Source organism: Corvus cornix, chromosome 6 (genome assembly GCF_000738735.6).
Source record: "Corvus cornix cornix isolate S_Up_H32 chromosome 6, ASM73873v5, whole genome shotgun sequence".
Classification (NCBI taxonomy): domain Eukaryota; kingdom Metazoa; phylum Chordata; class Aves; order Passeriformes; family Corvidae; genus Corvus; species Corvus cornix.
In genome coordinates, this window is record NC_046336.1 from 35,849,740 (window position 1) to 35,877,259 (window position 27,520).

Below are 27,520 nucleotides of genomic sequence, written 5' to 3' on the forward strand. Positions count from 1 at the left end.
TCCCAAGGCAGCGTCTCTGCCCGGGACAAAGGCAGCCCGAGCCTTCCTGCCCACCTGATGGGCACCGTGTCCAAAGGGCACCTTCCAATGCCAGGATAATGCTGCCAGGCTGGTGGCATCCTAGGATGAGAGTAAGGCATCCCCCAAAAGAGCTCAGCCAGAGGATGTGGGGCTAACAGGAGGGGAGGAAGGCCCTTCTGGGAACATCCCAGTGGAACTGGTCTGAAGCAAAGGTGTCCTGCTGGGTGTTTGCTGTCCCCTTGCCAGGACTCACAGGGGCACCACCTCCTCTCCATCCTGTCCCCATCCTTCCCTCTCCCATCCCAGGGCAGCCCCTGCAGTGCCAGAGCTCTCAGCCACTGGGATGGCAAAGACCCCAAATTCCATCCACCGCCAAGGAGCTGCAAAACCAGAGCTGGCTGGAGCAGGGATCCACAGGACACCAAGCCAGCCAGAGCCTTTCACATTATAAACATTTATTTATAGATGTACAATTGTATAATTAACTCTAAATCGAGAGATACAGCCTCTGTGAGCATCCACTGGGACTGATGCCTTCTCCCTCCTTATGATCCATGGGTATCTACCAGCAAAAACAACCCAAAGGTTTTGGCGGGCAGGCTCCGGGCAGGGAATGCCACTGGGCAACACATCCAGCTCCTTCTGTGAGCAGGATTTTGGTTTGACCCCGTCCCCATCATCCCTGTGCCTCCATTGAGCGCCATTTCCAATCCTGAACTTCCACCCAATTTCTTCTGAAGGTGGAGGAATCATTAAAAAAAAAAAAAAAAAAGAATAAAACCCCTTAAAATCAGGTCCAAGCCATGGTGGCTGTGGGATAACAGGGCTTGCAGCCAACGGGAGGCTGAGATTTCACAAAATAAATAAACAGCCAAAGACAGAGCGCATGGATTCCTAAGGACAACGGGATAAAACCACCTCTGCCAGCCCACCTGGGAGCTGCCATGCTCCTGATTCACTCCCCCGACTGTGCCAGGGGATGGTTTTCACTGGAAATGTCCTTAGACACAAATGAGCTACAGAGCAGCAAAAAAAAAAAATTTAAATAATCCAGTTTATTCCATGGGAGGTGGCTTTGCTTCCAAGAGATGGAGCCTCACCTAGAGCAGCCTCACACTGGTGCTGCCCGTGGTGGCGGGGGCAGAGGGCAGATCAGGCACCCCCTGATCTCCCCCAGCAGAACTTCTTCCAACAGAAGCAATGGAACGCTTCGTTGCTGATGGATTTGTGGTATTTTCCAGGTGTCCTCTGGGAAACACGAGGTGGGGTGCGAAGGCCAGGGCCAGGCTGCACCCGGGAGCGCCGGGGGTGGGTGAGGAACCCGGGCGTGGGACACGCACAGAACCCCCCACAAAGGGCGAGGCCGATGGAAAGGCCTCTCCGCACGGAGCGCGCTGATTACCAGGCAGAATTCGAGCAGACTCGGCAGAAAAAGGAGCTACGAGCACAAATGAACCAAAGACTGACGAGCAAAATCCATCCAGGACAATCCTTCCCGTCCCGAGCGCGACGCCGGCGCTCAGCTGACCCCGCGGCTTCTGCCGACGCTGCAAATCCACGCCCGGCTCCGCACGGGCTCCCCCCGTCCCCTGTGACCCCCTGCACGTTTGGGATTTGGCTTTATCAAAACCCCGAGAGCAGGTGTGTGGCCATCCCAATCCGCAGAACGTCCTCCCGGGAGCAAAGCACGGCAACTGCAAAGGGATTCCTGTTCTCCAGGCAGGAAAGTGCTGCGGACAAAGACACCCTGGGAAGAGGCTTCCCACTCCCCTGCTCCTCAAGATGGGCAGAAACCAAAATAATTTAATCATCCAACCCCTGCATAGTTTAAAAGTGCAACATATATACAACTATAAATTAATGCTAAATAGATTATATCTTCTTTTTCTGTAGTGTCTTCTGTCATCAACAAATCGTCCCACTTCTCTCTCCGTTGGCAGTGGCGAAGGGTCTCCTGCTTCATGGCTTCTGCAGTTAGTTTGGGTTATTTTACACTGTGTGTGTCTGTTCCAGGGGTTGTGGGATCCTTGTGGGACCCCGGGAGCACACCAGTGGTGTTGGAAGGGGAGGAGGAAGACGGAGAGCTGGATTTCCTGTCCCAAGCGCTGCCTGTGACCGTCAGAGAGCGGCAGAGAGAAGAAAGAGGGGCAGTTGTGCGTTGCTAATTCTCCAATTCCATTTTTAAGATAAGGTTTGATTCTTTTTAAATAGCAAAGTCTGTCACCTCGGCTCAGAGCACTTCCCCAAAAGTCTTCAGGCATTTCAACGCTCTGGGAACAAAAGTGGCAGCGGTGTCAGTCTCCGGACAATCTGTGACTCCCCCTTCCTTCCCCACCCCACAGCACAGGCAGCAGCTTTTCCAGGCTCTTTCCAGACCACGGGTGCAGGGAGGGAATTAAAGGAAAGCAGGTAATTAACACCAGAAGAGGCGCAGTCATCCAAACCAGAGAGCGGGCGGATCAAGTTAAGAATGGATCCAAAACCAGGATACACCCAAAGAAAAGCCAGTGTGGCCCAGAGGATTTGTTTTAGAGGCCAAACTTTCAGATGCCAAGGAAAATAACCCCCAAAAGTGCAAATCAAGCAGCTCAATGGCCGACATCCTCAAGGAGTCCCTGTGAGCTGGAGTGCTGTCCATACAACACCTGGCACAAGCTTCACCCAGGAGCTTTTCTACAGAAATCCTGTGTTGAGATAGTTTTGGGGTAGTGGGACCCGCACGTTTCACAGCCAGCCCAGCAGTACCCGGTAGGCGAAATCTGCCCAAAAATTTATGCAGGAAAAGGACTCCAAACCCCGTGGCCATTTTTTTTCATCATTTTGGTGCAGTTCTCCCAGCACATCCAGCCTCCCATGTGTTATCTGGGCTCTCCTTAATCCAAGCTCTCCAACCCCCAGATTTTCCAGGCCATCCCCCCCCTCAGCTGCTTTCATTTCGATTCCCAGTTTAACCCAGTAAGTTACTTCTGCAACCTGCTGGGAACATTTGCTTTGTTCTCCTTGAATGGGAAGGCAACGGGAGGGGGCACAAGGAACATCTGTTGGGTGGGACTCCATTCCCTGTCATCGTGTCGCTTCACGTGCCAGGGATAACGGCTTTCCCAGTAAAACAGGCAACAAAGCAACCAAAAAAAAAGGGTTCATTAAAATGTGGTGGCTGGATGCCACAGCCAGTAAGAAACTTCCAACCTCACCAAGGGATTCTGCCCTGTTCCTAGAGGCCAGAGAAAACAGGGAGCCTGCAGAGAGCCGAGGGTGCCGACATGCAAAGCAAACCCAATCACTTCCTGATTCACGAGGGAGCGCTCGTCGGAGGGGAGGCCTGTGTGTGCACCCCGAGGAGCCTCCCGGAGCTCCGTGTCTCAGTCAGGGATGCCAGGGACCAAAGCACTGCGCTTCCCTGCTCCCGGCTCCTACTTGGGTGGGGACTAACCGTGCAGGGAGGCCTGGACGTCTGACAGTCTGCTACAGCTGGGGGTGCCCATCTTCTGTGCCCGATGGTACAGATCCGAGTCCCCAAAGTAGCGTGCCCGGTACAACAAGCCTTCCTCTGCAAAGGGAAAAGCCCAGCGTTAGGAATGCCCATGGAAGAGACCACCCCCCCGCCAGGCCCTGCTCCCCCACGGGCTCTGCTGGGAACAGGAGGCACCTCCAGTTGTCCAAGGTGAAGCACAGGATGAGGAAATGCCCCACGCCCTTCAGGACAGGATGGGCGTCAGAGCTGCTGACAGCTCATTCCATCCTGGGAAAAGCCAAGGGAACCCATCTCCGGTCCCAGGAGGAGCACGGGCAGCCCAACAAAGGTTACCCCAGCGGGGCTCCCTCTGTGCACTGGCCTCACTTGGCACCACCCAGGGATCACAGCCCCTCCGGCATTCCAGTGCTGAAATCCTTCCCCGGCCACTGCTCCCAGAGCCACAACCATCACACGCAGCCAGAGCACACAGGTTGCCCCTGGACTCGCTGCCCTCACCACCCTCTGCTGCCAGGATGTTTGGCTGGATCGTCTGCCTGGGCAGCCCCCCAGCCCCCGGAGCAGGGCTGAAATGTGGGATGCATGACACCATGGGCAGCGGACTTCCCACACCGTCCTTGACCAACTGAAATATTACACAGGGCTATCAGTGATCCCAGAGGTTCTACCTTCCCCCTCCACTGGAAATCAGAGATATCCTGCTGACACGGCAGGGGAACCTCTGGGGCACAGCTCTCGTCTGACCAGTTCTGCAGCAGCATTAAAAAGCAAAACAAAACAAAAAACCCCCACATACCGGGCCTGTCATGAAGTCATAGACCGAAAAAAACAAAGCCAACAACACAGGAAATGTGCTGGCACCGTGTTAAAGCATAACTTTAGCACAACTTAGTCCTCAGCCAAAGACCTTTCCAAAGCCCCCCTACAGAGCAGCTCCTGACCCCTCACGACTCACTCTGCTGCTTCTCTTTCCAGCAGTTATTCCGAAGGTTTGCTATGTAGTCGTCCTCCACGCTCCGCTCCACGTTCTTCAGGTTCGTGCCCGTGTATTCCTCGGCAAAGTTCTCGGACACGTAGTAGGGGACTTTCAAGTGCTCTGTGACCCTCCTGTGTGTGTGACCTACAGACCTGGTGCAGGGACAAGAGCACAAATGTAGGACATGTTGCAAGGGCACAGCAAAGCCCCCAGCTCAGGTGATGTGATTCCAAATGGCTGGAAACATCCCTCACCCCTCACCAGCGACAGGCTCGGAGGGGTGGAAGGGAGCAGCACTTCTGGTGGGAACGAACCACCAACACAGGGAGAGAGAAGCTGCCAGGCCTCCAGCAAGGTGGGCAGAGCTCTGAATACAGACGTAACTCCAAGGCACATTGCCCAGGGCCTAAACCCACTTAAAATAAAATGTTCCCTGGAATTTTCAATTAATTATTAAATCCGTGGTTTCCTCCATTCTCAAAATGAGACCCGCTCTGTGCCCCGGCCTGCATCCACCAGCACAGAAAGCACTTTCCAGAAGGAAATCTCTTCCTCCCCTGGCCCCGTGGATTTGCATTTCAGACAAAGCCCTGCTCTTGCTTCCCCTGACACCCCAGCAAACCTAGAGACCCTCCCTAGGGCGTGTGTGCGAGCTGTAACGCAGGAGCTGGGCCCAAATGCTGCATTTGCCAGGAACGGCTCCACTTGGAGACGTGCCCAAAGTTCCCCACAATAAATACCAGCTGCTGCTGCATTAAAAGCCACCCTGATTCTTACACCAGGTATAAACATTAACTCATCCAGCTCGCCCTTCAGGCTGTTGTCAGGGTTTACAGGAGGGATCCCAAGACTCCTGCACGCTTCACCAAGGCCCAGCAGCGGGTAACTGGATGGACTGAACAGCAGCAAAAAGCTCTGCTGGGACTTCCCAAGGCAGAGGTGCAGCCTGGAAAAAGCCCAGCTCACTATTTTCCCTGTTACAACAAAGCCCTGAGCTCTCCCAAAGTTCATATTCCTCTCCTGGATAAAGATGGACTACAGAGTGTGCCCTCACGGGAGAAGGACTGGGAATGGCAGGGCTGCAGCAGGACACTGGGGTGTGAAGCATGAAAATCAGGGCACAAGAAACCTGTCACCTTGCAGTCAGACATGCAATTGAGTCAGGCCAATTCCATGAGGTGTTCCTCAACAGCAACAATCAGGCCCACAGCCAGGCAGCTCTTCCAGCAGGAAAATCATTTTTGAAAGAGATTTACAAAGGTAACAGTGACAAATGGTTCCTTAGGACTCTGCCCCCTCAGTGACAGCTTCACTATGGAGAGGTGGCATTTAAATCTCCAGGTTCGAAGCTTCTGCTGCCCTGCTTGCTGAGCTCAGGCACAGCTTTGCCTTCACTCCAGGCAGAGGAGCTGGCAGTGAGTGATCCAGCAGCTCCTCCTGCCGGCACTGCACCACCTCATTCCAGCTCAAGCACCTTGCCTGCTCGGGAAGGATGTGGGAGGACTGGATGAGCTCATCCGCCACCCTTGTCCAAATCCAGGCTTGGAAATCAGGTTGCTTGCTGCTATCTGAGCATGCAGAGACAGGGACAGCACAGGGAACAGGGAATGGGGCAGCAGAGAAACATCTGGGGCTCAGGGATGGCTTCCTCTGGCAGCTGGCAAGGCTGGAAGCAAATCCCTGCCCACTTAACGCTGCCCTCTCTTCAGTGTCTTCTCACCCCACAAACTCTCCACCAGTATAAACCAAACTGGTGTCCGTGTACCATGCTTAATTCTACAGTGCTGGTACCAGCTGCAGAAATCACAGCTCAACCCCCTTCACCCTCTCAGAATAACCCTTAACTGTGCCAAAACCATTCCACTTTTTGGTCCCGAGCACTAAGGTCACAGTTTTTACCCTGAATCTGAAAGTTAAGCTGGGTTTTATAGTATTTAACATCATGCCCCACCCCTGGAATTGTTCAAGGCCAGGTTAGACGGGGCTTGGAGCAGCCTGGTCTAGTGGAAGGTGTCCATGGCCATGGCAAGGGGGTGGAACAAGATAATTTTATGGTCCCTTCCAATCCAAACCCTTCTGGGGATTCTATGATCAAGGCAAACCTTGCTACCTATGAAAATAAGCAGGAACCCCGGGCTGCAACCAGGTCTGCCCTCTTTAAATGCACATAAGGAACTTGCACTGAACATGTATTAGGCTTTTGTCAAGAATGATGCAAGCAGGCAGAAATCAAGCCTGTTTTCCCACTCTTTGTTGGCACGGCAAAGTGACTAAGGACACATTCCATTAGTCACCAGAGGGAGCAGATTGGGGCATTTCCACAGGATCTACAACAGAACGGTTTCACTTTCGCATCCCAAATGTCTGGCAAAGCTACTTCACGGCAAGACGAGAGTTCAGAAACAGGGGATTTCTCTGGGAGTGTCTTTTATTCATGATCCTCTTCCTCTACTGCTTTCCACTGAGGCTTTAATGAAGAACACGCCTTTTGTTTCTCACACTCTAATTTAACTCTACACTTCAATTTGTTCCATATGGGATCTCGCTGCTGGGCTACAGCCTCCCAAAACCATTTTGTCTGTCCCTTTCCATGACAGACACAGCCATGGGTATGTCTCTGTCAAAGAACTCACTCTCTCCATTAGGGAAGTGAGCAGCCTTCAACTTTCCCTGCACCTTGTATCTCACACCTGTTTGAGAACCAGGAGGACTTCACTGGCAGCAGGAGCAATGGGGTCAGGAGATAAAGCAGAAAAACCAAAGCAAGCCAGGAAAAACAGAGGCAAGATCCCTGCCCCACCACGCCCCTCCAGAGCCCACCCCCTCCCCATGTGGATAAGTTTTAGAGGAATGGGTACTAACAGCCTGTAGCTCAAACTGTAGGGTGGGCTGGAGACCATCATCTGGCTGAGAGCAGACACAATGATCAGGATGAGGATGGGCATCAGCTGGACGAACAGCCCCAGGCCACCCTGAGGGAACAGAAGCACACAGTGGAGTGCCACCCACACACCTGGACAAGGACCCCACGGCACCGCTCTCCCTCCCTCCCTCCCTCTCAGTGCTCCAACACAACCTCCTCTCTCCTGCTTCTCACAGGGAGGAACCCAAAATAGCTGGGGGGCACCCAGCAGCCCACAGGACAGTGTGACTCCGAACATCCAAACCCCCTGGCCCTTCTCTGGATGAGACAATGGGCAGAGGGGACTGCCAGGGGGAACCCTGGGAGGGAATTCCAAAAGCCTCATGCCCACGCTTAGTTTTTCTAGAGCAAACTGGTGAGCAGGACTGGTTCTAGGGATGGCCTTCTCCCCTTTTCAGTGCTGGCTCCCTCACCTCCTGAGCTCCCTCCAGTTCCACCTTTTTAAGCTTGAGAAAAAAATATTCAGGAAGCTCTTGCTTGTTTGTTTTTTACAATAATATTGGCTGTGCCCAGACAACAGCCATAACCCTGACTCCAGCTTTCTGTTCAGGGGGTTGGCAACAAGCAGGACTGTTTCACGAGCCAGCCACAGGAACCAGCTCCCAACCCATGTGTTGGGAAAGCCTCCAGCCTCCCGGATCCTGGCATGTTTTCCACTTACGTCGCCCTGGTGCTCCCGCCTGTCCTGCCTCTGGTGGTAGGTGTATCTCATCCTGCCATTGCTGTACACGTGAACGTTACCTGCAGGAAGAACAAAACTCTTACTCCATAGTCACGGTGTGGAAGGTGCTGCTGGCTGCCCAGGGAGGGACCACAGAAGGCGGCTGTGATCCGTGTCACCTGCGTCCAGGCTGGAACAGGAGTGTTCCTAAGGCGTGCAGAGTGGGCACAGAGATCCTTCTGTAAGATTTTGCAGGATCATATGAAAACTGAGCTTGGAAGCGACCTCAGGAAGTACAACCTCCTGCCCAAAGCAGGGTCAGCTACAGAGAGAGAACACCTTGCACAGGGCCTTCTCCCTTCTGATTGAATAATTAAAACCAGCTACAAACAGAAAGAATTCTGGTGTTTTTCCCACCCTGCACACAAAGCTCTTCCATGTCTTGTTTTAAATGTCAAAGCTACAGCTGCAAAGGGAGCCAGGCTGAAGGAGCAGCCCTCAATTCTCTCGGGACAGTGAGGAAAGGGAAAAAAAGGCTGAGCTAAAATAGCAACGTGCTGTTTTCGCAGGAGTAGCTTGGCCTCTCTGCCAGGCAGAGCATGAATGCTGCAAAAGGCTTCCAGATGCCTTTGAGAGGCATCGGTGTTGGGGTGTTCGTAGATTCCAGACAGGAAAGAGCTACCAGAGCAAATTTTCTTAACTGAAACCAAATTATTTTTTTCAAGTTGGTCCACAGAGGTCAAAAAGCTCTGCATCCACTTCCAGTCAGATATGACTGGAGCAAGTAGAAAGGAGTCTTCCAAAATACTCTTATCCTGACATGGAATCTGTGTCTTTTGAGAAAGTAAAAGAACAGGTGCCCAATTCCTTACTGCTCCCCAAGCCATGGTCAGCACTGTGGACAGACAGGATGCAGATTTATTTTTCAATTCACAAGGTCTAAATTATGCTGTAGAAATATTATTTTCCTTTTTTGTAATGGAACACAGGGGAGAGAAGGAAGTGGCCACTGATCTTGGAGAACCTGCTCCAGCTGCGTGGCAGAGCAGACAGAGATCAAGAACAAGGCCCAGGTGTTACCAGAGTTTGCCCTGATAAGAAGATTTAAATTCCAAAACCACCAGAAGGCAGAAAAGCCTTCCTCAAAACAGGGTTATTTTCACAACGACCCTCAAAACAAGCTGCTTTTTGTTCGAGAATTCAACCCAGCCTAACAGCAGCTGATGCTGCCAGCATGCAAACAAACACCTGAGGCTGGGAAAAAGTCCAGCTCTCATGGTTGCTGAGCTCTCCAAGATGAACAATTTAAGAAACTCGAGGTGTTGACGCCACACGTGAAGGAGAACTCCCCCTCACCAAGCCCAGCAACCAATAAATCCCAACTGCACTGTTCCAATGCCAAAAGGATGAGGCCCCACTCAAGGAATTAAGGTTTAAGGTGCTTACTAGAAGGAAAACCACCCCCAAAGAACATGTTGAAGAGGTCCTCGGGGGAGATGTCAGCCTCGAAGCCGCGGTGGAAGTCCGCGTGGCTGTGTCCGTGCCGGGCGGGGTTCAGCTTCTCGTCTCCGAACTGGTCGTACTGCTTCCTCTTCTCCGGGTTGCTCAGCACCGCGTACGCGTTCCCGATGGCTGCAACACGGACAACGAGGGAGCAGTCAGCTCCTTCTCCCACAGACAGCCCTGCAAACTGCCAGGATTTGCCTTTCTCATCATACAACCCAAGAGCCTCAGCAACCCACGTCTTTGCAACAGGTACCTGGCACACGTCTCTGGCAAATCCAGACAGCAGGAAACCACACGCAGTGAAAAATTCCTTAATTAATTCAAATGAAGTTATGATATGACTGGCAAGGATTTGGTGCACGTCCTCAGAGAAACCCTTCAGCTGTAGGCAGCTGTGTAGGGAAATAAAATTTTAGTTGACAAATTTTATTCAAAAGTGGCACTAAGGGAATTCAATGTCAGAGCCTAAAACTAGAACTGCAAAGAATTTAAATATGGGCTAAATCCCTGAAAGAGACTTTAAAACTTTCCATAAAAGCTGCTAAGGAAACATTAGCCAGAATCTGCATCTGTCAGCTATGAGTTTCAGTATTTCCAGATGCCACAGGAAAGGTGCATAATTACAAGAACTGTTAACCTTTGCCTGTGAGGGTGGAAATGTACTGGAGCTAAACCCCTGCCAGGTCCCCAGGTCACTCTCCTTCCAGCCTCAGGAGTCTGAGCCCTTCTCCCAGAACGTCTGCCTGCCACCCTCCTATTTCTGTACTCACCTCTCGACACATTCCAGCTGCCCACCTCCCTCTGTACCAACCCACCCCAGGCCTCCCTGTGCTGCAAGGAGCCAAAACACCCATGGCAGCAGCTGCCTGGTGTGTAAAAGGCAGGGGCAGAAGGGATGGAAAAGGGGGATAACGTGCCCTTTTGGAGATCTGCTCCAAGATTCAACATTTTCCCCATGGTCAGATGGAGGTGTATGGTTTCCTCTTGGAGTGGAGATTTGGAGGGCAGAGGATGTAATGTCAGTATACTCCTCCTCCTTGCTTATAATTAGTGCACCCAGAGCACACGTTTCTAGAGCCAGGCAGGGAAGCTGGTGGACAAGGACTGACTCAGGGTGTATCAACCACACAGCTGGGAAGAACAAGAGAAGCAATGACAACAGAGCAGCTCAAGGTTTGTTCACTGTCTGACTTGGTGCTGACAAAGCCCAAGAGACGCCTCACTCCAAAGCAGGATGTTAGCTCCAAGTAGCCAGGCTCAACGCTTTTTCCAAGAGCAGACAGGCAGTGATGCAGAGCCGCCACGAGACAGCCTGCAGCCAGCTGGAACTGCACGCTGAGACACGGGCTCAGCACAGGACGCAGCACCTTATCAGCAGCCACCGGCAAGGCGAATGCCAAGACTCCAGCTAATACATCAACGTAAGGAAAAATTAACTCATATCCTCACAGCAGGGCACGTTTCCCTCTTCACCCTCTGGAACCAAACAGCTGGACTTCAGCTCAGCTCAGGAGCTGAAGGACAGGAAGCCACGGAGGCAAGGCCTGGAGGAGATAACCCCGCAGTGGGGGATAAAGGGCACCTTGCTTAACGCTCCGCTTCTGGCACGTAACTCCTGACAAGGCCTTGGGCAAACATCATTATCCAAGATTACAGGTGAGGAAACCCGCCTTTGGCCACTGAGGGATCCAAGGATGAGCCGTGGAGCAGCAGCTCTGCCCAGGCAGAGCTGATACCTGTGTGCAGATGCTCCTTCATCTGCCCCCACACCAACACAAGCTCTCCTAGGCAGCTGGGGGTCAGCCACTATTTGCTAACACTTATCAGGGAAGGATTTAAGTCTTAAAAGGCTTGAATAGACCTTACCTAAGACTTTTACTGCTGAATTCGTGTCTGTGAGGAGCTCCCCTGAATACTGTGTCAGTACACTCACACCAGGCCAGCCCTGCTCCCTGCTCCAGCACAGGTCTCATGCATTTCACTCCCAAAATCACACAGCTTTGGGGTGGAAGGTGCCTTAAAGACCCTCTCGTTCCACCCCCTGCCATGGCCAGGGACACCTTCCAATATCCCAGCCCCATCCAACCTGGCCAAGGTAACTTCCAGGGATGGGGCAGCCACAGCTTCTCTGAGCAGCCTGTGCCAGAGCCTCAACACTGTCTTGAGTAAAGACTTTCTTCCTAAAAAGTGGCCAGAATCAGACTATTTAAATGGCTTCCAAAGCAGTGCTGTACAACTGGCACCAAGGAGTTCTGTGTTTACCTCAATGATAATAATCAAACCTCCACAGCTTGCAGGGGGAAATGCGGTTATATGGTCCAAGCAACAGCATTTCTCTTGGAAAATTACTTCAGTTTTAAGGTATCTTATTACCCAGGAAACATCCCTGCTGCATTTGTAGAGAGGCTCTGAGAACTGGGCTCCTTGCAGCAGAGCTAGAGTTCCTTCTCTGAGTTCTGGCTGGGCTCACTTGTATGGCTGCTGCAGTTTGCCCCTAGAAACTTCCACCCGGGATTTCTATCCACCAATCCCATCCATCAGCGGTTGGGTGTTTTCTGGAATGTTTCTCCTGAGGGGTTTGTGAACCCAACGGCTGCCTCTGGTGCTGCACAACTTAACTGGGTTAATCCTGACAGAATTCCCTCCTGAGCAGCATGGCTGGAGGCTGGAGCAACACACAGGAAGGGCTGCTGGGAGAAAGAGAAGGAAGGCTTCTCCTTATCCAGCCAACAGAGGTGAATCCTACCCGTGCCAACCTGTGTTTATTATTTTAAGCTCATACTTTGCTCATGACACAACCAGCTCTGAAGGGAGACAACTTCACGCAGAGCAGCTTTAGCTCACTCTGCCTGACTCGTGGGTCCGTTTTTAAGGGTTCTCACCAGCCCAGCTCAGTGAGAGTCGGGGGCTGACCACAGATCTGGAGCTGGCTTTACCTTTGAATGCCTCCGTGGCCCCCGGCGCGTGGTTCTTGTCCGGGTGGAACTTCAGCGCCAGTTTCCTGTAGGCCTTTTTCAGATCCTCATCGGAAGCTTCTCTGTTCACTCCCAGAATTTCATAGTAATCTTTGCACTGCTTTACCCTGCCAAGGGAGAGGGGAGAAAACAGGGACACTGAGTTCCAGGAAGGAAAACCTCTTTGTCCTGAATGCTCGTCAGCTCTGAGACTCCTCACGCAGCATGGTTCCGATGGATGCTGCTCAGGGATCCCTGGATTACTCAGCCCTCGCTGCTCAGAGGGTGACCCAGTTGTTTTCACCGACTCACTCCGGCTGTGCCGGCATGACCAGCACAGAACAGGCCGGGCCAGTGCGGGTGGAGGGGCCTCTCCTCAGACCCACACAGGAATGCGATTGGCAAACAAACTTCACACTCATTGTGCTCACGTTTTGGAGGCTGTTTGGGAAGGACTACAGGACCTGAAGGATATTGGCCTTCACCCTCCCCCACTTTCTCCTCAGCTAATTCCCAGATCTAAAACCTGCATCAGCTGAATTCCAGAGGAGGAAGGAGGGAGCTGCCCGGAGCGTGCAGCCCAGTTCTTCCTGGGCACACTCACAGCCCAGCCAAGGCTTCTGCTTCTCACGTGGTGAGCCAGAATCCAGCAGGCTGGGATTTTGGAGAAGTGGATGACATAACAAACATTCCTGCAAATCCCCTTGGAGCGGTTCTTGTGCAATTCATGCCGTGCCCATAACCTTAAACAAAGTTTACCAAGTGACTGCACCTGCAGTTCAGTGCTTCAGCTTCCAGGATGGGCAAATGGGAGAAAGGCGTAAGGGGAAGCTTGAAACAGGGTTTGGAAAATGAACAGACCCAGCCAAGCTGCCTACCAGGGCTGCTGGAGCTATAAATGCTCCTGGGCATGTTCTTAACGCTATTCCATATGGTTCAAAGCTGAAATCTTTAAAATACTGTGAAAAGCAGAAGGGTACCACGTGATAAAGTCAAACAAATGCCCACTGCGCACAAACCTCTTCACTGCATCCAGCTGGTCCTGAGTGTAGCCCTTGGGGGCCTCCCCTCCAGCCTCTCCGTTGGCCAACGGGAAATCTCCGCTCATTTTCCTGAACTGAGGGTTTGTAGACTCCCTGGATTGGGACTGGCCATTGGCCGACTGCTCGTTCTTGTGGAGTGACTCGAGCAGAACTGAAACGAGACAAACAGAAACATAGAGAAGAAAGCACCAAGCTCAACCTGCCCTTCCAGCTCTCCCATGAAGAGACCCCTCTTCACCTCTGCCACCGTTCCAAGACCCCCCCATCCTTCCTCAGGAAGACCCTCACCTTTCCTGCTGCTTCTCACCCAGGTGTGAGGGCTACTCCTGAAGATGTTCTGCTTCTCCCAACACACGTAACCTCCATAAAAATCCCAGGACCACCCAGACAGACAGTCACAGCAGAGCCACAGCAGATCAGCAAAGCAGTGCGTGTCCTTGTCCTTTTTTCCCTTCCATCTCTCCTGGACAGCAAAGCATGTCCAAATTTGTCCTCTAACAAACAACATTTGTCCTCCTCAAACAACATTATAAAGTGTATTATTCTTTATTTCCTGCCTTTGAGAGCCTACAGTGCTGGGGAAGTGATGATGCCACATCTTTAGAGAGCTTAGAAAAATAATTCCGTGGGCTGCCAATCCCACAGGGACACTCCCCTTTTGGGGACAGAACTGCAGCGCTGATGGCTGCCAGCTCCTCACACGAGTCACACGGGCACTTTGTTCTCCTGTCTCTACCTATGGATTCGGAGCAGCTGTGAGAACCATCTTCCCTCTCAATTGCTGATGTGGATAAATTCACTTTCCCTTTTCTTTTCCTCCTTGCAAGGCTCAGGCACTGTCTTCCATCCTCTCCAGCCAAGAGGGGACAAACATGCAGGCCTAGTTTAACCACACAGGTGACACAATGCAGGGAGACTCCAAGCATCTTTCCATCGTGCGTTTCCCTGGCAGCTGGATAGCACCATCTTTTAAAACTGTTTTTCAAACCAAGCATCAGACTGATTTCTTCACCCCCATTAAAAAGAACAGGCACACACACTACAGTGAAACCCAGCCAAGGGTATTTACACAGGCCCCAGTATCCTGAGCTTGCAGTCCTTTATCCAGACCCTAGCACTGGGAAGGACGTTCCACCTCCTCCCACGGATTGCACATTGCAGACCTTGCACTCTGGGGGCATCATCTTCTTTAGGCAAGTGCAAACAAAACTTGCAGGCCAAGAGATGAGCCAAGATATCCTATCTGGCCCCAGAGCTTGGAAGGGCAAGAAAAATCCACTCGGTTATCCAAAAGCCAATACAGGATGAAGGATAAAAAGGACAGTGGGCTAAGGAGCAGTAACTCACTGAATGAGCTTTTGGGCTTGGGGGCTTCACAAGTTTAAAAAAATTTATTTTACAAAAATAAATCCTTCCCTCCCTCATATTCACAACACTCCAGTGCTCACTGAATTCTAGTCTTGGGTTTTGCTCCTTCCAAACCTGGAGCAATCTGCCAGGTGATTTTAAATTTCACCTCATGAGGCTATTCCCCCACCTACCCCCCTTCCTGCTGCTTTGGGCTTATTTCCCTACAGCTTACCAGGAGATTCTGATCCCAGAACAGTTTTGGTTGGAAGAGATCTCAAAGCCCATCCAGTGCCACCCCTGCCAGGGGCAGGGACACCTTCCACTGTCCCAGGCTGCTCCAAGCCCCAGTGTCCAGCCTGGCCTTGGGCACTGCCAGGGATCCAGGGGCAGCCACAGCTGCTCTGGGCACCCTGTGCCAGGGTCTCACAACCCTCACAGGGAGGAATTCCTCACCAATATCCCATCTGTCCCTGCCCTGTGGCAGTGGGAAGCCATTTCCCCTTGTCCTGCCACTCCAGTTGCTGATGAAATCCCTCTTGAATTTTCTTTATAGCCCCTTCAGACCCTGGAAGGAGCTGTGAGCTCTCCACACAACCTTCTCCTCTCCCGGCTGAGCAGCCCCAGCTCTCCCAGCCTGGCTCCAGAGGAGAGGTGCTCCAGTCCCCTCAGCAACTCAGTGATCTCCTCTGGCCTCTCTCCAGCAGCTCCACATCTTTCCTGTGCTGGGCCCCAGGGCTGGAGGCAGCTCTGCAGGTGGGTCTCACCTGAGTGGGGCAGAGAGGCAGAATTCCGCCCTCCCCTGCCGCCCAAAGCGCACTTCCCAAACCCCACCACAGAAATCCACAGATGGCCATGGCTCAGTCCCATTTTGCCCTACAGCCCCAATCCTCTTGCTTTTTGCATCCTGCGTGCAGCCCCAGCACAGCACAAATTCAGGGATTACTGAAGCAGAGTGTGCAGAATTCAGCTTCAGTTCTGCCAACTCAGATCCTCTCCAGCACGTGCCATGGAACTCTTTTCCTCCCTTATTAGCCAACATCTGCCCAACTTCCGATGAATTTCCCCCCAACTCCCACTCAAAGGTGACCAGTGTGTGACTGTGCCTCCGCCAACATGCCCTGACACAGATTTTTGCTGCAATCTCCCTGCAAAACCCTTCCCTGATCTCGAAAATCCCAGCCAGGGTCACAGATTGCAGCACTGGCTGCGCAAGGGCCGTGTCACTGAGTGTTACCAAAGCCCGTGTAACTCCCGGGAAAGAGATGTCCCAGGAGCTCCACAGGGACCCAGTGACCACCGTGGGATCTCTGGCAGCATTCCTCAACTCCAGACCCAGCAAAGGGTCCTTGGATAAGAAACTTGGTTGGGTCTGGCCACAAATTAGCACGTTGTGTTTAACATTAACCTGCCCTGCTGCCCCCCCGGCCTCTGCCTTCCTCCGAAAGTCACTTTTCTTACCCAGTAATTTCACCAAAGTATAAATCCTGAAGGAAAGGGAGGGTAGGAAAACCACACCAGACGCACAACATGCTGTGTTTGACGAAGGGGGAAGAGGCCTGGTGCAACCAAAAAGAGGATTACAGGAAGCCTTGGGACAAACAAGCCGCAAAGCTCAGCCAAAGAATCCAAACTCAGATGACGTCAGAATGAAAAAAAATTAAACCTACAGCCCTTTGCATAAAATTCTGCAATGTAAGAACGTGCAGGGAAAGAACTGTGTTTGGCTGCTTTCACAAACCACATCCCATACTAACTAAAGCTTCCAGGAAATTAGAAAAAAATTTGTAAACCTGGCAGAAAGTCTTCAAGGAGGATTATTTTGTTACACGTGTGAGAGTGTGAGCTCAGCCATGGCCTGGCTGTCTGCAAACAATGAGAAACTGCTGGAGGAGGAATAGGTGAGGGAGAGGAGGAATATGATGAAAACAGGAGGGACAAGAAGAGGAGAGCGAGAGGAGGAGGAAAGGAGGAGGAACAAGAGAAGGAAAGGAGGAAGGATGAGAAGGAGAGGACGAATAAGAGAAAGAGATGAGAAGGAATAGAGAAATAGGAGGAGAGAAGGAATACAAGGGGGAATGCAGGAACAGGAAGGAGAGGAATAGGAGAGGGAGGGGAGCAATGGGAGGAGGAGAGGAACAGGAATAAGAGGAGGAGAAAAACAGGAGGAGGAGAGGAATAGGAAAGAAACAGGCGGAGGAGGAGGAAAGGAACAGAAGGAGGAGAGGGAGAGAAACAGGAGAAAAGGAATAGGAACAGGAGGAGGAGAGGAAGAGGAAGAATAGGAAAGGAGGAATAGGAGAGGGAAAGGTGGAATATAAGGAGATTAATAGGAGGAGGAGAAGAGGAGGAATAGGAGAAGGAGTGTAATAGGTACAGAAGAGGAATATGAGGAATAGGAAAGGAGGAATAGGAGGAGGAGAAGGGCTTTTCGCAGCCCCCCGAGAACTTCTCACTCGCCTTGCCAAGCTCCTTCCCTCCCCTCAGCGCTGCTCCACCAGCAGCGGGTGTTGTGCCCTCGGCTCCAGGGTCCCACAGCGGCGCAGAGCCGGGGAGCCCGGTCCCCCTTCCCTTCCCGGCCCCCTCCTCACTGAGAGCCCCCGCTAAAGACAGAGGCCGCGGGCCGACGGCAGCCGATCGCAGCCCGCCGGTACCCGGTCCCAGGCCGGTACCGGGCTCAGGGATACCCGGACCCAGGCGGTACCCGGGCTCAGGGGATACCCGGTACCAGGCGGTACCCGGCTCAGGGGATACCCCGGTACCAGGCGGTAGCCGGTCCCAGGCGGTACCCGGGCTCAGGGGATACCCGGTCCCCAGGCGGTAACCCGGGCTCAGGGGATACCCGGTACCAGGCGGTAGCCGGTCCCAGGCGGTACCCGGGCTCAGGGGATACCCGGTCCCAGGCGGTACCGTTAGCCTGAGACCCCAGGGCACCCCCCGGGACCCCCGAGGAACTCGCTTTCCCGGCGTGCCCCGCGCGCATTGCGGCAGGCGCGGTGAGGGTGAGAGGTCAGGCCTGGCGGCGGCCGCTCAGGCCGGCACTCCCCCGGGCCCCCCGCCGCGCCCCCGGCCCGGGGCTCACCGCGGACCCGCTGAGAGGGGTACAAGCGCTGCGCCTTCTCCAGGAAGCGGCGGGCCTTGTCGGGCTGGTTGGCCTTGGCGGCGGCCAGCGCAATACCGATGCACCGCTCCGCCTCGTCCCGGTTCGACTCCATGCGATGGCGGCGGCGGCCGGGCGGGGGGCGGAGAGGCGGGCCCGGGCGCGGATTGATGACGTCACAGAAGCCTGCCTTCAGCGGGGCGGGGCGGGGCCGGGCCGGGCCGGCGGAGTTCCTTGGGAAGCCGGGACGGGAGAGGGAGGGAGCGGGATTTTGGGGGCTCCCCGGGGGCAGCGGGAGGGGAGCGTCCCGTGCAGGGGACGCCAAAGGGGCCCCCAGCATTCTGCTGCGGGAGGGGGCTCAGAAGGGAAGGATTAACCCCTTCAGGAATTCCCTCAGATTAGAGTCCTCCTCCTTATCGAGCTTCCTGCCCTTGAAACAGGTCCTGGCTGCAGGGACCGTGCCCGGGAGGGGCTGAGGCTGCTCGGGGCCGTTTCACATTGAGCCGCACGAGGGAGGGCAGGAACAGCCTCCGTTCCAAATGGGAGAATTCAGAGACAGGTGACAGAGCCCTGGAACCTGCCGGGGGGAGCAGGCAGGAGACACGGAAGAAGAGCTGCAGCCAGAAAGGGCCAAACCTGCCCTCACACAGTGGTCTGTGGGGTGTGACAGCACAGGGACCCAAACCACCCCAGAGGAGCAGGTTCTGGCTGGGAAACGAGGGAGGGGAGGAAGATGACTCTAGGTGGAGTGATCAGGATTAATATCCCCGTATGAACCATGGAATCCTACAATGGTTTGGGTTGGAAGGACCTTAAACCCACCCCCTGCCACCCCTGCCATGGGCAGGGACACCTCCCACTGTCCCAGGCTGCTCCCAGCCCCAGTGTCCAGCCTGGCCTTGGGCACTGCCAGGGATCCAGGGGCAGCCCCAGCTGCTCTGGGCACCCTGTGCCAGGGCCTGCCCACCCTGCCAGGGAACAATTCCTTCCCAGTATCCCATCCATCCCCGCTCTCTGGCAGTGGGAAGCCATCTCCCCTTGTCCTGGCACTCAAGGCCCTTGTAAATATTCCGTGTTTCTTGTCACCTCCTTCAGGCACTGGAAGACCACAATTAGGTCACCCTGAAGTTTCTCTCCAGGCTGAACAATCCCACCTCTCCCAGCCTTTTCTCATAGCAGAGCTGCTCCACCCCTCTGATCATCTTGGTGCTCTTCTCCGGACCTGCTCCAGCAGCTCCAGGTCCTTCCTGTGCTGGGGAAGGAAAGTATTCCAGGAGTGATTTATCCCCTTTGTCTTTCCAGCTCTGGAAAGTCACGGGGATTTTTCCCCATCTTCAGTGGCCCAGCCCCAGGCTTGGGTGAAGACCTGGAGCAATGCAGAGACAGAGCCAGGTTGTTGTGAGCAACATCTTTACATGGTATTTTACAGAGGACAGCACCCGGCAGCCAACGCCTGTCAGCTCCTTCCCAGGACAAGTCCCCACGGAGAGGGCTCTCCATTTAGGAAATTAATTAGGGAGCTCCTGCAGCAGGATGCTTGTGCACAGCAGGAAGGGCAGGAGAGCCAGTTGCTCCACTGCTTTTAGCTGCTCTTCCCCAGAGGCAGCACCTCTGCCCCCGTGCAGCACGGAGCTTTTGGCTGGCTGAAATCCTGGTCTGGGATCCAGGAAATCCAGGAATCGCACGGCTTTTCTGAGGAGCAGTCTGAGAATCAAAATAACCCCCATGCCCTTTCTTCATAGCATTAAAGAGAGCTGCTTCTGGGCCCAGCTCTCGAGCAGGGCACACCACGCTGCAGAGGTGGTGGCAGTAAAAGTCCTTTCCCTGTTCCTGAGAGAGAGGAATACTGAGGAGCCAGCAGCAAGCAAATACAACAGGCATGGATTTCTAACTCGGATTTACAAAACCCTCCTGTTCCAGACAGCCTGGACTCTCCCGAGCCTGGTGCCACCTCCCAGTGCCCACGGGCTGTCAGGGCTGCTCCAGGGAATGGGGGTGCTCCTTCCTGACCCCCCTACTGCTGCTTGGGAGCCGTGAAGTCCCACGCTGTCTCCTGGGCACACTTCCACATGGCCCTCATGAGCCGGGTGAAGCCCATGTCCTTGGGCTTCTCCAAGCCCCTCATCAGCCGCTGCTTCATGATGGCAACAAACTCCTTGTTGCTCAGCTCCCCGTTCCCTGTGAAAAGGAGGAAAAATAATCAGAGATCCACCAGCAACCTCCTTGAAATGATAACTTTAAAGGGCAGCAGCCACGAGTGTCCTTTCCTGCAGAGACTAAGACCACATTTGGCTCTCACCTCCAAAAATACCCTGCTGAGCAAGGGTTCCCGAGCCACAGAGTTTAAATCCCAACCCTATGGATGCTTGCAGGAGGCAGAAAAGCAAATGCAAATCAAATGTTCGTGTCCTCACAGGAAACACTGCTTTAAGTGATTTAGGAAATTATGGGTGCACAGATTTTTCTTAATGGAGTAGAAGGAAAGGCTTGTTGATCTGATGAATGAGGTTATGGAGAATGCTGCCACTGGGCAGCAAAATTCCAGCAAACTATCAAGGGGTGAGCAAAATTCCCTCCAGTACTGCAGGTTTTTAATGTCTGTAAACACTGATGGAATGAAAACAACAAAATAATAATGAAAACAAGAGGTCTGTGCCCGCTTTTCTACTTGATTTCTTCCTTGGGGGACTCCTCTGGCAACCAGAGTCTTTCCCCCCCAAAGATTTGCTACCAAAATATTTAGGAGATTCTCCTCTGAGAGAAGGCAAACAGGGAATATTTGGATACACTTCAGCACGCTCTAATCTCCAGCCTGATCATCTGGCTTGAAGATTGTATCAGAACAGTGGCAGTGAAGCACAGAGGAAAATAAAACAGGAGACCTTAGAAAGGTGCAAAGGAGCAGGTGGGGCTGAAAGCGAGAGGGAAAACAAGAAATAAAATAATGAAAGGCATTTTTTAATGTTCGTACTTATGCACCAGTGCTGCCACTCAGAGCTGCCAGATGCTGGTGACTGTGCTGGAGAAGCAGGGTGCCAGCCAGGACTCTGATTTTGGCTTGGCAGTTTTGGGCAAATGCAGAAGTTCCAAGTTGGAATCGCTGCCATCTGGCAGAGACTCCAGTAACTCCCATTAAACCAAGCCAGGAGTGCTTCCGTGTGGCAACAACTACCCTGGAGCACTCGCATCCTCTGCAGAGCCACGAGCTTCCCAGCAGGGCACAGAGCTGACATTAATTAGTTAAAAATTAAGCTGACATTTGTCTAGGACACTTTGGAGAGAAAGCCCCATTCCGGCTGTTTCCAACACTGGAGCGCAACAGCTCATTTTGTTAAACAAACTGGAGTTCTGGGGGGGAAGGAAGGAGCAAAGCATGCACACGAAACCCTCCCATCCATGCTCCAGGATCCACATCTCACAAGGTGGGTACATTGGATCCCCTTCCCAAAAGGGCGGGGATCACCACAGATCCGTGAACGAAGAGCCCTGTTCCCCTGGACTTTTCCCCTGGACTGACTCTCCCGGCCCAGCTGAGGTTGCGGTGCTCACTCACCGTCGCAGTCGAAGAGCGCGAACACCACGTCACACACGTGGTCCGAGAGCTCCACCTTGGCCACTGTCCTGGCCACCTGCTGCATGGTCACTGCAACAGAGGGAGGGCACAGGGTCACAGAGGGGTCAGGATGTGCTGGCCACAGCGGGAGGCTCCTGTTCCTCCCTGGAAAATGGCCTTTGTGTCTTCAGAGAGGCCTGGAATAAGCTCGACCAACGAGGCAGCTCCTTCTGACAGAGTTCCAAAGATGATACTTTATCAAGCACTATCCCAGGAGGCTGGGAATTACAAAAACTGCTTTTCCTGATGCAACCAGTAATTGCTGAATGAACCCACCCTCCCACAGGGAGCACACCAGGTTAACCTTGCAATAAAATAAAGAGTTGTAAGGAGTATTTCCCTTTTCTCCCCACACCGGCAGCAGAGAAGTGAGCAGGAGTTTTATTCCCACCTTTCGAAAAGGGCAATCCAGGAGCTGTCAATCTGGAAGGGTTAGGCAGTTGATTTTGCTGCACAAATGGGAGAAAAAAAGCCCTCACTAGGCTGGTGTGAGTATTTAAATTGCTTCCCTACAAAGCCTGACCCAAGGAAATGCCATCCCCAGCAACTGGGATCAAAGCTTAGCTGTGGAGTAAGGGAAAAGAGGGAAGTGATGCACCACAAAACCAGACTGAGACCAAAAACAGCCTCTGCTTTCCTCCACAGCATCCTTATGGGTTTCTGCACCCCCGGTCCTTCAGGAATTTTGGAGAGTTAAGTGTGTCAGAAAGGAAAAAATAATCATCCAATATAGACTGTAACTGGATTAATTACAAACTGCATAAAATATTTCTAATTGGATTTTTTTTTTTTATGATTGTTTACATTATTGGTACCTTCCACCCCATTTCTGCTCCCCTGAGTGAAATTTGGGGTATTCTGAGAGGAATTCACAGCCACCATCAGGTCATTTTCCCCACAAAACCACTCCTTTTACTAAATAATGCAGGAGAAAATTGAAAGTACACATTATCTATATGTGAAACATATATAATCTCAAGTAGGACCCTGCTTTTCCCACGTAATTATTCTTCTTGAGTGAAATTCCTTTCCTCCATGAGTGACGTAGCTCCAGTCAGCAGTCATTACTCTGTATTTCCTCAGACAGCAACACCAAATTGCATTTAATTTGTTGTAAATGTACAACTTCTCTCAAGGTGCCTCACCTCCATGCCATCCTCCCCTCCTGGTGCCCTAGGTACCCTATTGCTGTAGCCTTCCATGTAAAGAAAAAAAGTTAGAATGATTTCCTAGATCACAGAATCCCAGTCTGGTTTGGGTTGGAAGGGACCTCAAAGCCCATCCAGTGCCTCCCCTGCCATGGGCAGGGACACCTCCCACTGTCCCAGGCTGCTCCAAGCCCCAATGTCCAGCCTGGCCTTGGGCACTGCCAGGGATCCAGGGGCAGCCCCAGCTGCTCTGGGCACCCTGTGCCAGGGCCTGCCCACCCTCACAGCCAACAATTCCTCCCTAACACCAAATCTAAATCTCCCCTTTCAGTTTAAAACCACTGCTCCTCGTCCTAAGCCCTTTAATTGTAAGTCATGGTTTTGTGCTGAGATTTCACCCCCTCCTTCCATCTCTGCAGGGATTCTCCTGATCCCTCCTCTCCTATTTATTTTTCACGGCCACAGTTTTCCCAGCTGGGACTTGTACTCACAGCCACCAGTTCCTGCTTCCTCTCCTATTAATCCAACTGGACAAGTGTCAGCTCCATCCCATCATTCTTTCTCGATGCCAAAGTGACTTCACAGGGGCTGCATGACTGTGCTGTGCTCTGTTAGGGCTATGCTGGTTTTTAAGGAATCATAGGCAAGGGGGAAAGCGTCTCCACTTTCCATTTCCAAGCACACACTCCAGACTACAAGGTAGCTCGGGGAATCAAATAAAATTGAAGTAAACCTGCTGGAGTAATTTCTTTACCATTTCACAAAATGAAATAGGTGCTGTCTGGGGAACATCTCTTCAAACAAAGCCTGTCCAGGTTTGGGGTTCTGGGACAGAAATTTTCCTGGATTTCATACCATCAAAAATGAGTTCCACATTTGTCTTAAAAAGCTTCTAAAATTTCATGCATTGGTATCTCCCACTGGTTCCTTTAATGAGCCATCTGAGTTATTTTATGCAAGTTTAGTGTCTGACACAGTTATCCTTTTTTTCCACTCTGATTCCCAGACCTGCACCCTGAGCAATGCCTCACCGAGTGCCTGCAAACGGAGCTTCGCTCCAGGCCAGAGCCTCGCCAGATGGCAAACTTCACTTTTTCCTCCAGTTTGAGATTAATCACACATTTGGCCAAAACAATGGACAGCTGGGCTGCTGCCTTTGTTTTCCAAATGGCACTCGGGGTGATGGGAGCAGAGCTCCCTGCCCTGGGCCATTCCAGGATGGAAAGGCAGGACACATGTGTCTTGGGCTCCCAGAAATCAGTCTCACGTTGATGCCCAGGTTTCATTTCAAGGCTCCCAGTGTGAAATGTTGGATGCTATCACTGACAGCAGAGCTACCAAAATCTGTTTAACTTTTTACAAATTATTTGCATGAATGCGTGCTGGAACACCCATGCAGGAAAGAGATGGATAAGCCTTATGCAATCCTGTGGGCACAGCACATTTTCCTTTGTCTCCTCAAACCGTGAGGCTGCAGCTGAGCAGAAGCTGTTTTGACATCAAAGGGCACATGACAGAAAGTCATGGAGATCAGGGAGAAAAAAGCAGAGCTCCCAGACCAAAGGCAGAGCCAACCCCGTGTTTGTGCAAATATCCGCAGCCGTAAATACGTAAAGGAAGGAAATTCCTTGGAGAGATCCCAAACCTGACTGCAGGTGGCCCAGGGCAAGTGGCTGTAGGGGATCCTGTTGGATATGGGGGTCTCCAGAGACCCCTCACAAGTCTTCCCCTCCCAACCACCAGCACTGCCAGTATTCCAGAGGAGCAATCCCAGCTGTGCTTCCAGGAGGAATGACTTCTTCCGTGCATCTCCAAGGCAGAGCAAAGCAAGCAGCAATTCCCTGACTGCATTCCAAGCTCACCTCTGCCTCCCTCCCGATTCCCTGTCAACTCTGCAGCCGTTTCAAGCAGCATAAGTCAAACAAAATGATTTATTGAACCTCTCCGGGGCTCCAGCCCTGCTCCAAGCACGGATCAGCAGCAGGCTCAGCTGTCTCCCCGTGCTTTGGCCCATCCATGGCTTGCCCTGAGCCCCAGAGGAGTTATCCTGTGGCTCTTTGCCAGGAGAAGGGCTGCTTGGAAAGCCTGGCTGCCCACAGTGCCAGGAAAAGTGCAATTCACACCCTCCTGAAAGGGGAATAAGCACCAAATTCAGTTCCTGTCCTGCTTCCAGCTGTGAGCCCAGGCTGGGGAAGTCTTCTAAGGAATGCTTGTGATTTAGGAGAATGACAGCTATTATGTTGCTGGGAAAATGAAAGATGGGCTAACAAATAATCTGGGTGTTTTTAAATGGGTCATTAAAATACAGGTTTATGATCCTTTTTAGAAGAAGAACCGACTTTAGCTCAGCACAGAAAACAGGCTGTCAAGCTCTGGCTGTTTGGTAGCAGCCATTTTTTCCCCTCTGAAATTTTAAACAGCCCTTCTAAAATCATAATAATGTTTGCTGCATTGTTAGCAGCAAATTATTACACAAACTAACCTCTTCCTAGTCCCCATCCCAGGAGTAATTTTTACATTTGTTAGTTCGTAACAAGCAACCTTGTGAAAGCTTGACTTTTGGGAGGGCACACCCCATTTATGGTTTATTTGATTTAAATCTGGTTCCTGCCCAAGAAAGGTTCCCTTACCCCAGCCAAACACTTCCAGTTCAGTGTCTGCACGAGCTCATTAATGGCACTTAATTAAACAGCAATCACACTGATTTACCAACTACATACAGACCTAAATTCTGCAAAAATGCATATTCCATGACAGGACAATGCTAATTTCCTGTAGGCACTGAGTAAATTGGATTTGCTGGGCTATTATCTCCTCTGGGATGCTGCTCAGAGCAGCAGCAGCACACCCAGACTTGGTATTTTACTTTTAAATGAAAGAAAATCCTATCAGGTTCTTTTAAGTCTTATGGTAGTGATTATCTAAACCAGAGAGTACAGATGATTTACCCCAAAAAAAATTTAAGATGAGAAGGGCTGCTGACACACACAAGAAGAGATGTGACACGTTTGTTTCCCTCTGCAATTCCACTGCCCCAAAACCTATGCCTTAATATTCCCACAACAGCAGCAGCTGGAATAGCTGATTTCCACAATGTTTAATTCTGCAGCTGCCTAAATAAATCAGCTTTAACTTTGTAGTAGACAAGAATTTCCACTAAGCCTAAAAATCTTTTAATGAGTTTGCCATCTTTTTTTAATATTCTCAGTCTGTTAAAAAAAAAAAAATCTCTCTTAAAAAAATCTAGAAGAGCAAAGCACACACTTGTGATGGATCCTGGCAGCAGAGCAGGACTTTGGTTTGAAATATGTTTGGGGGTTTTTTTGCCCTTTTTTTCTTTTACAACAGCATGTCAGATCTAAGAACATACCTGAGACAGACCAGCTCAGAGAAGGAAACATGATGAGGAGGAGGAGAGTATGGATTGGTGGGATCAATAAACCACATTATTACCAAGGTCCCCAGGAAACACCAGCTCTGAGGTTTATTCAGCCCACTCCTCTGGACTGTGGGTTATCTGAAATAGAGTCTCCGGACAGACTTTAATGCTCAGTCTGGGATCTCAGTGGTGTTCCAGTGCTCCCCCTCTTTCCCTCCACCAGCACTCCCAGGAGCTCCAAAGATGTTTGCCCCTGCTTGGACTTCCAATCAGAAATGCAGCATCCAGCCCTTATTTCTAGGCAAAGTCTCTGATTTTTGAGCAAAGCTGAAACAAAACAAGGGTTGAGCAGTTCCTACCACCAGCCCCACTGCTGGTGTGCCTCTGCCACATGGACCAGAGACCTTCACAGAAGGTAAGTCTGCAAGAACTTTTTTATGCTCATTTTGGAGGTCTTTTATACAAGGAGAAAAGAAGGTCACTTCAGAAGATGGGGATGAAGAAGAAACACTGGTGTCCCTGGGACCTGGAGCCAGAGCATGTGGCACACTTATCAGGTCACCTTGCCTCTGCACACAGCAGAATGGGCCTGCTGAAGGTACCACCATGCAATCACTGCTTCCTCATCCATTCAGGCTACATTCAGCCTTTTTTCTGCCTGTATCTCAAACTGTGGAAGTAGAAAACCTGAAATCCCTCTTTATGCGTGGATGTACTGAGCTAAGCACCTCATTACAGGAAGGAATTGCAGTTTGGGTACACTTTTAACCTATCAGCCTGGGCTTGTTTGACATCTTCCCAACTCCAAAGACACGGCATGAGTTGTGCTCCCTCAGGTTTTCAGCACCTGAACATCCCACAGGTTTTAATACCTTTATCGAGAGAAGCTCCAGCCATGTGGTAGAAGCTCAAAGCCGTGTCCACATCATTTATGTTCTTCAGAAAAGTGAAGAAGTTCTCCACTTCCTCAAATGTGAGCCCCTAGGACAGAGAAAAGACACTCATGTGGTGATGGGAAACGGAGATCAGGGACAGTGCCTGGAAATGACAAAGTGACTCATTGGCCCAAAGTTGTAGCCAGAAGGGAATTCATCTGCACACTCCAAAAACTCAGCCTTGGCACTTGAGGATGTGAGTTGTGACCTGTACTTTTGTTCCCCTCCTGCTTCACACTCCTGGCCCCCACCAGTCCTGCAATGGGAGGGGACTGAAAACCATTTCCCAGGTGAGGGGGGATACCACCAGCCTGTAGTTGGGGTGCAGGAGACCACTGCAAACAGGTGAATTTATAATGTTTTTTGAAGCCTGCACACTTGCAATGACAATATGAAACAGTCTGTGCACTGCAAGGTCTCTCCCAAGAGGCTCAGGGAT

The 27,520-nt window shown here is 51.8% G+C and overlaps 2 protein-coding genes across 2 annotated transcripts in view; both read right to left on the reverse strand.

Annotated features, from left to right (window-relative positions):
- Positions 1-456: 456 nt before the first annotated feature.
- On the reverse strand, positions 457-18,154 carry DNAJB12 (DnaJ heat shock protein family (Hsp40) member B12). The gene is made up of 9 exons (XM_039554142.1): positions 17,989-18,154; positions 13,536-13,710; positions 12,499-12,644; positions 9,503-9,688; positions 8,057-8,136; positions 7,335-7,444; positions 4,452-4,624; positions 3,455-3,571; positions 457-2,291 (listed from the first exon to the last, which is right to left on the reverse strand). The coding sequence occupies exons 1-9, from the start codon at positions 18,119-18,121 to the stop codon at positions 2,284-2,286; spliced, it is 1,128 nt and encodes a 375-aa protein (XP_039410076.1). The 5' UTR covers positions 18,122-18,154; the 3' UTR covers positions 457-2,283.
- Positions 18,155-19,399: 1,245 nt separating this feature from the next.
- The window catches only part of MICU1 (mitochondrial calcium uptake 1), an 84,726-nt gene continuing 76,605 nt past the window's right edge, over positions 19,400-27,520 (reverse strand). Inside the window, 3 exon segments of the mRNA XM_039554419.1 lie at positions 19,400-20,184; positions 21,560-21,649; positions 27,019-27,127. Coding sequence (XP_039410353.1) covers positions 20,021-20,184; positions 21,560-21,649; positions 27,019-27,127 — 363 coding nt within the window. The 3' untranslated portion in view covers positions 19,400-20,020.

Excerpts from the sequence above, each read along its gene's own strand:
- DNAJB12 (XM_039554142.1), bottom strand. The coding sequence starts at position 18,121 with ATGGAGTCGAACCGGGACGAGGCGGAGCGGTGCATCGGTATTGCGCTG. Across the intron at positions 12,645-13,535 it reads CAGCTGGATGCAGTGAAGAG|GGTAAAGCAGTGCAAAGATT; the intron begins GTTTGTGCGCAG and ends CTCCCTTGGCAG. Across the intron at positions 8,137-9,502 it reads TGGGGGTGGTTTTCCTTCTA|GTAACGTTCACGTGTACAGC; the intron begins GTAAGCACCTTA and ends TTCTTCCTGCAG.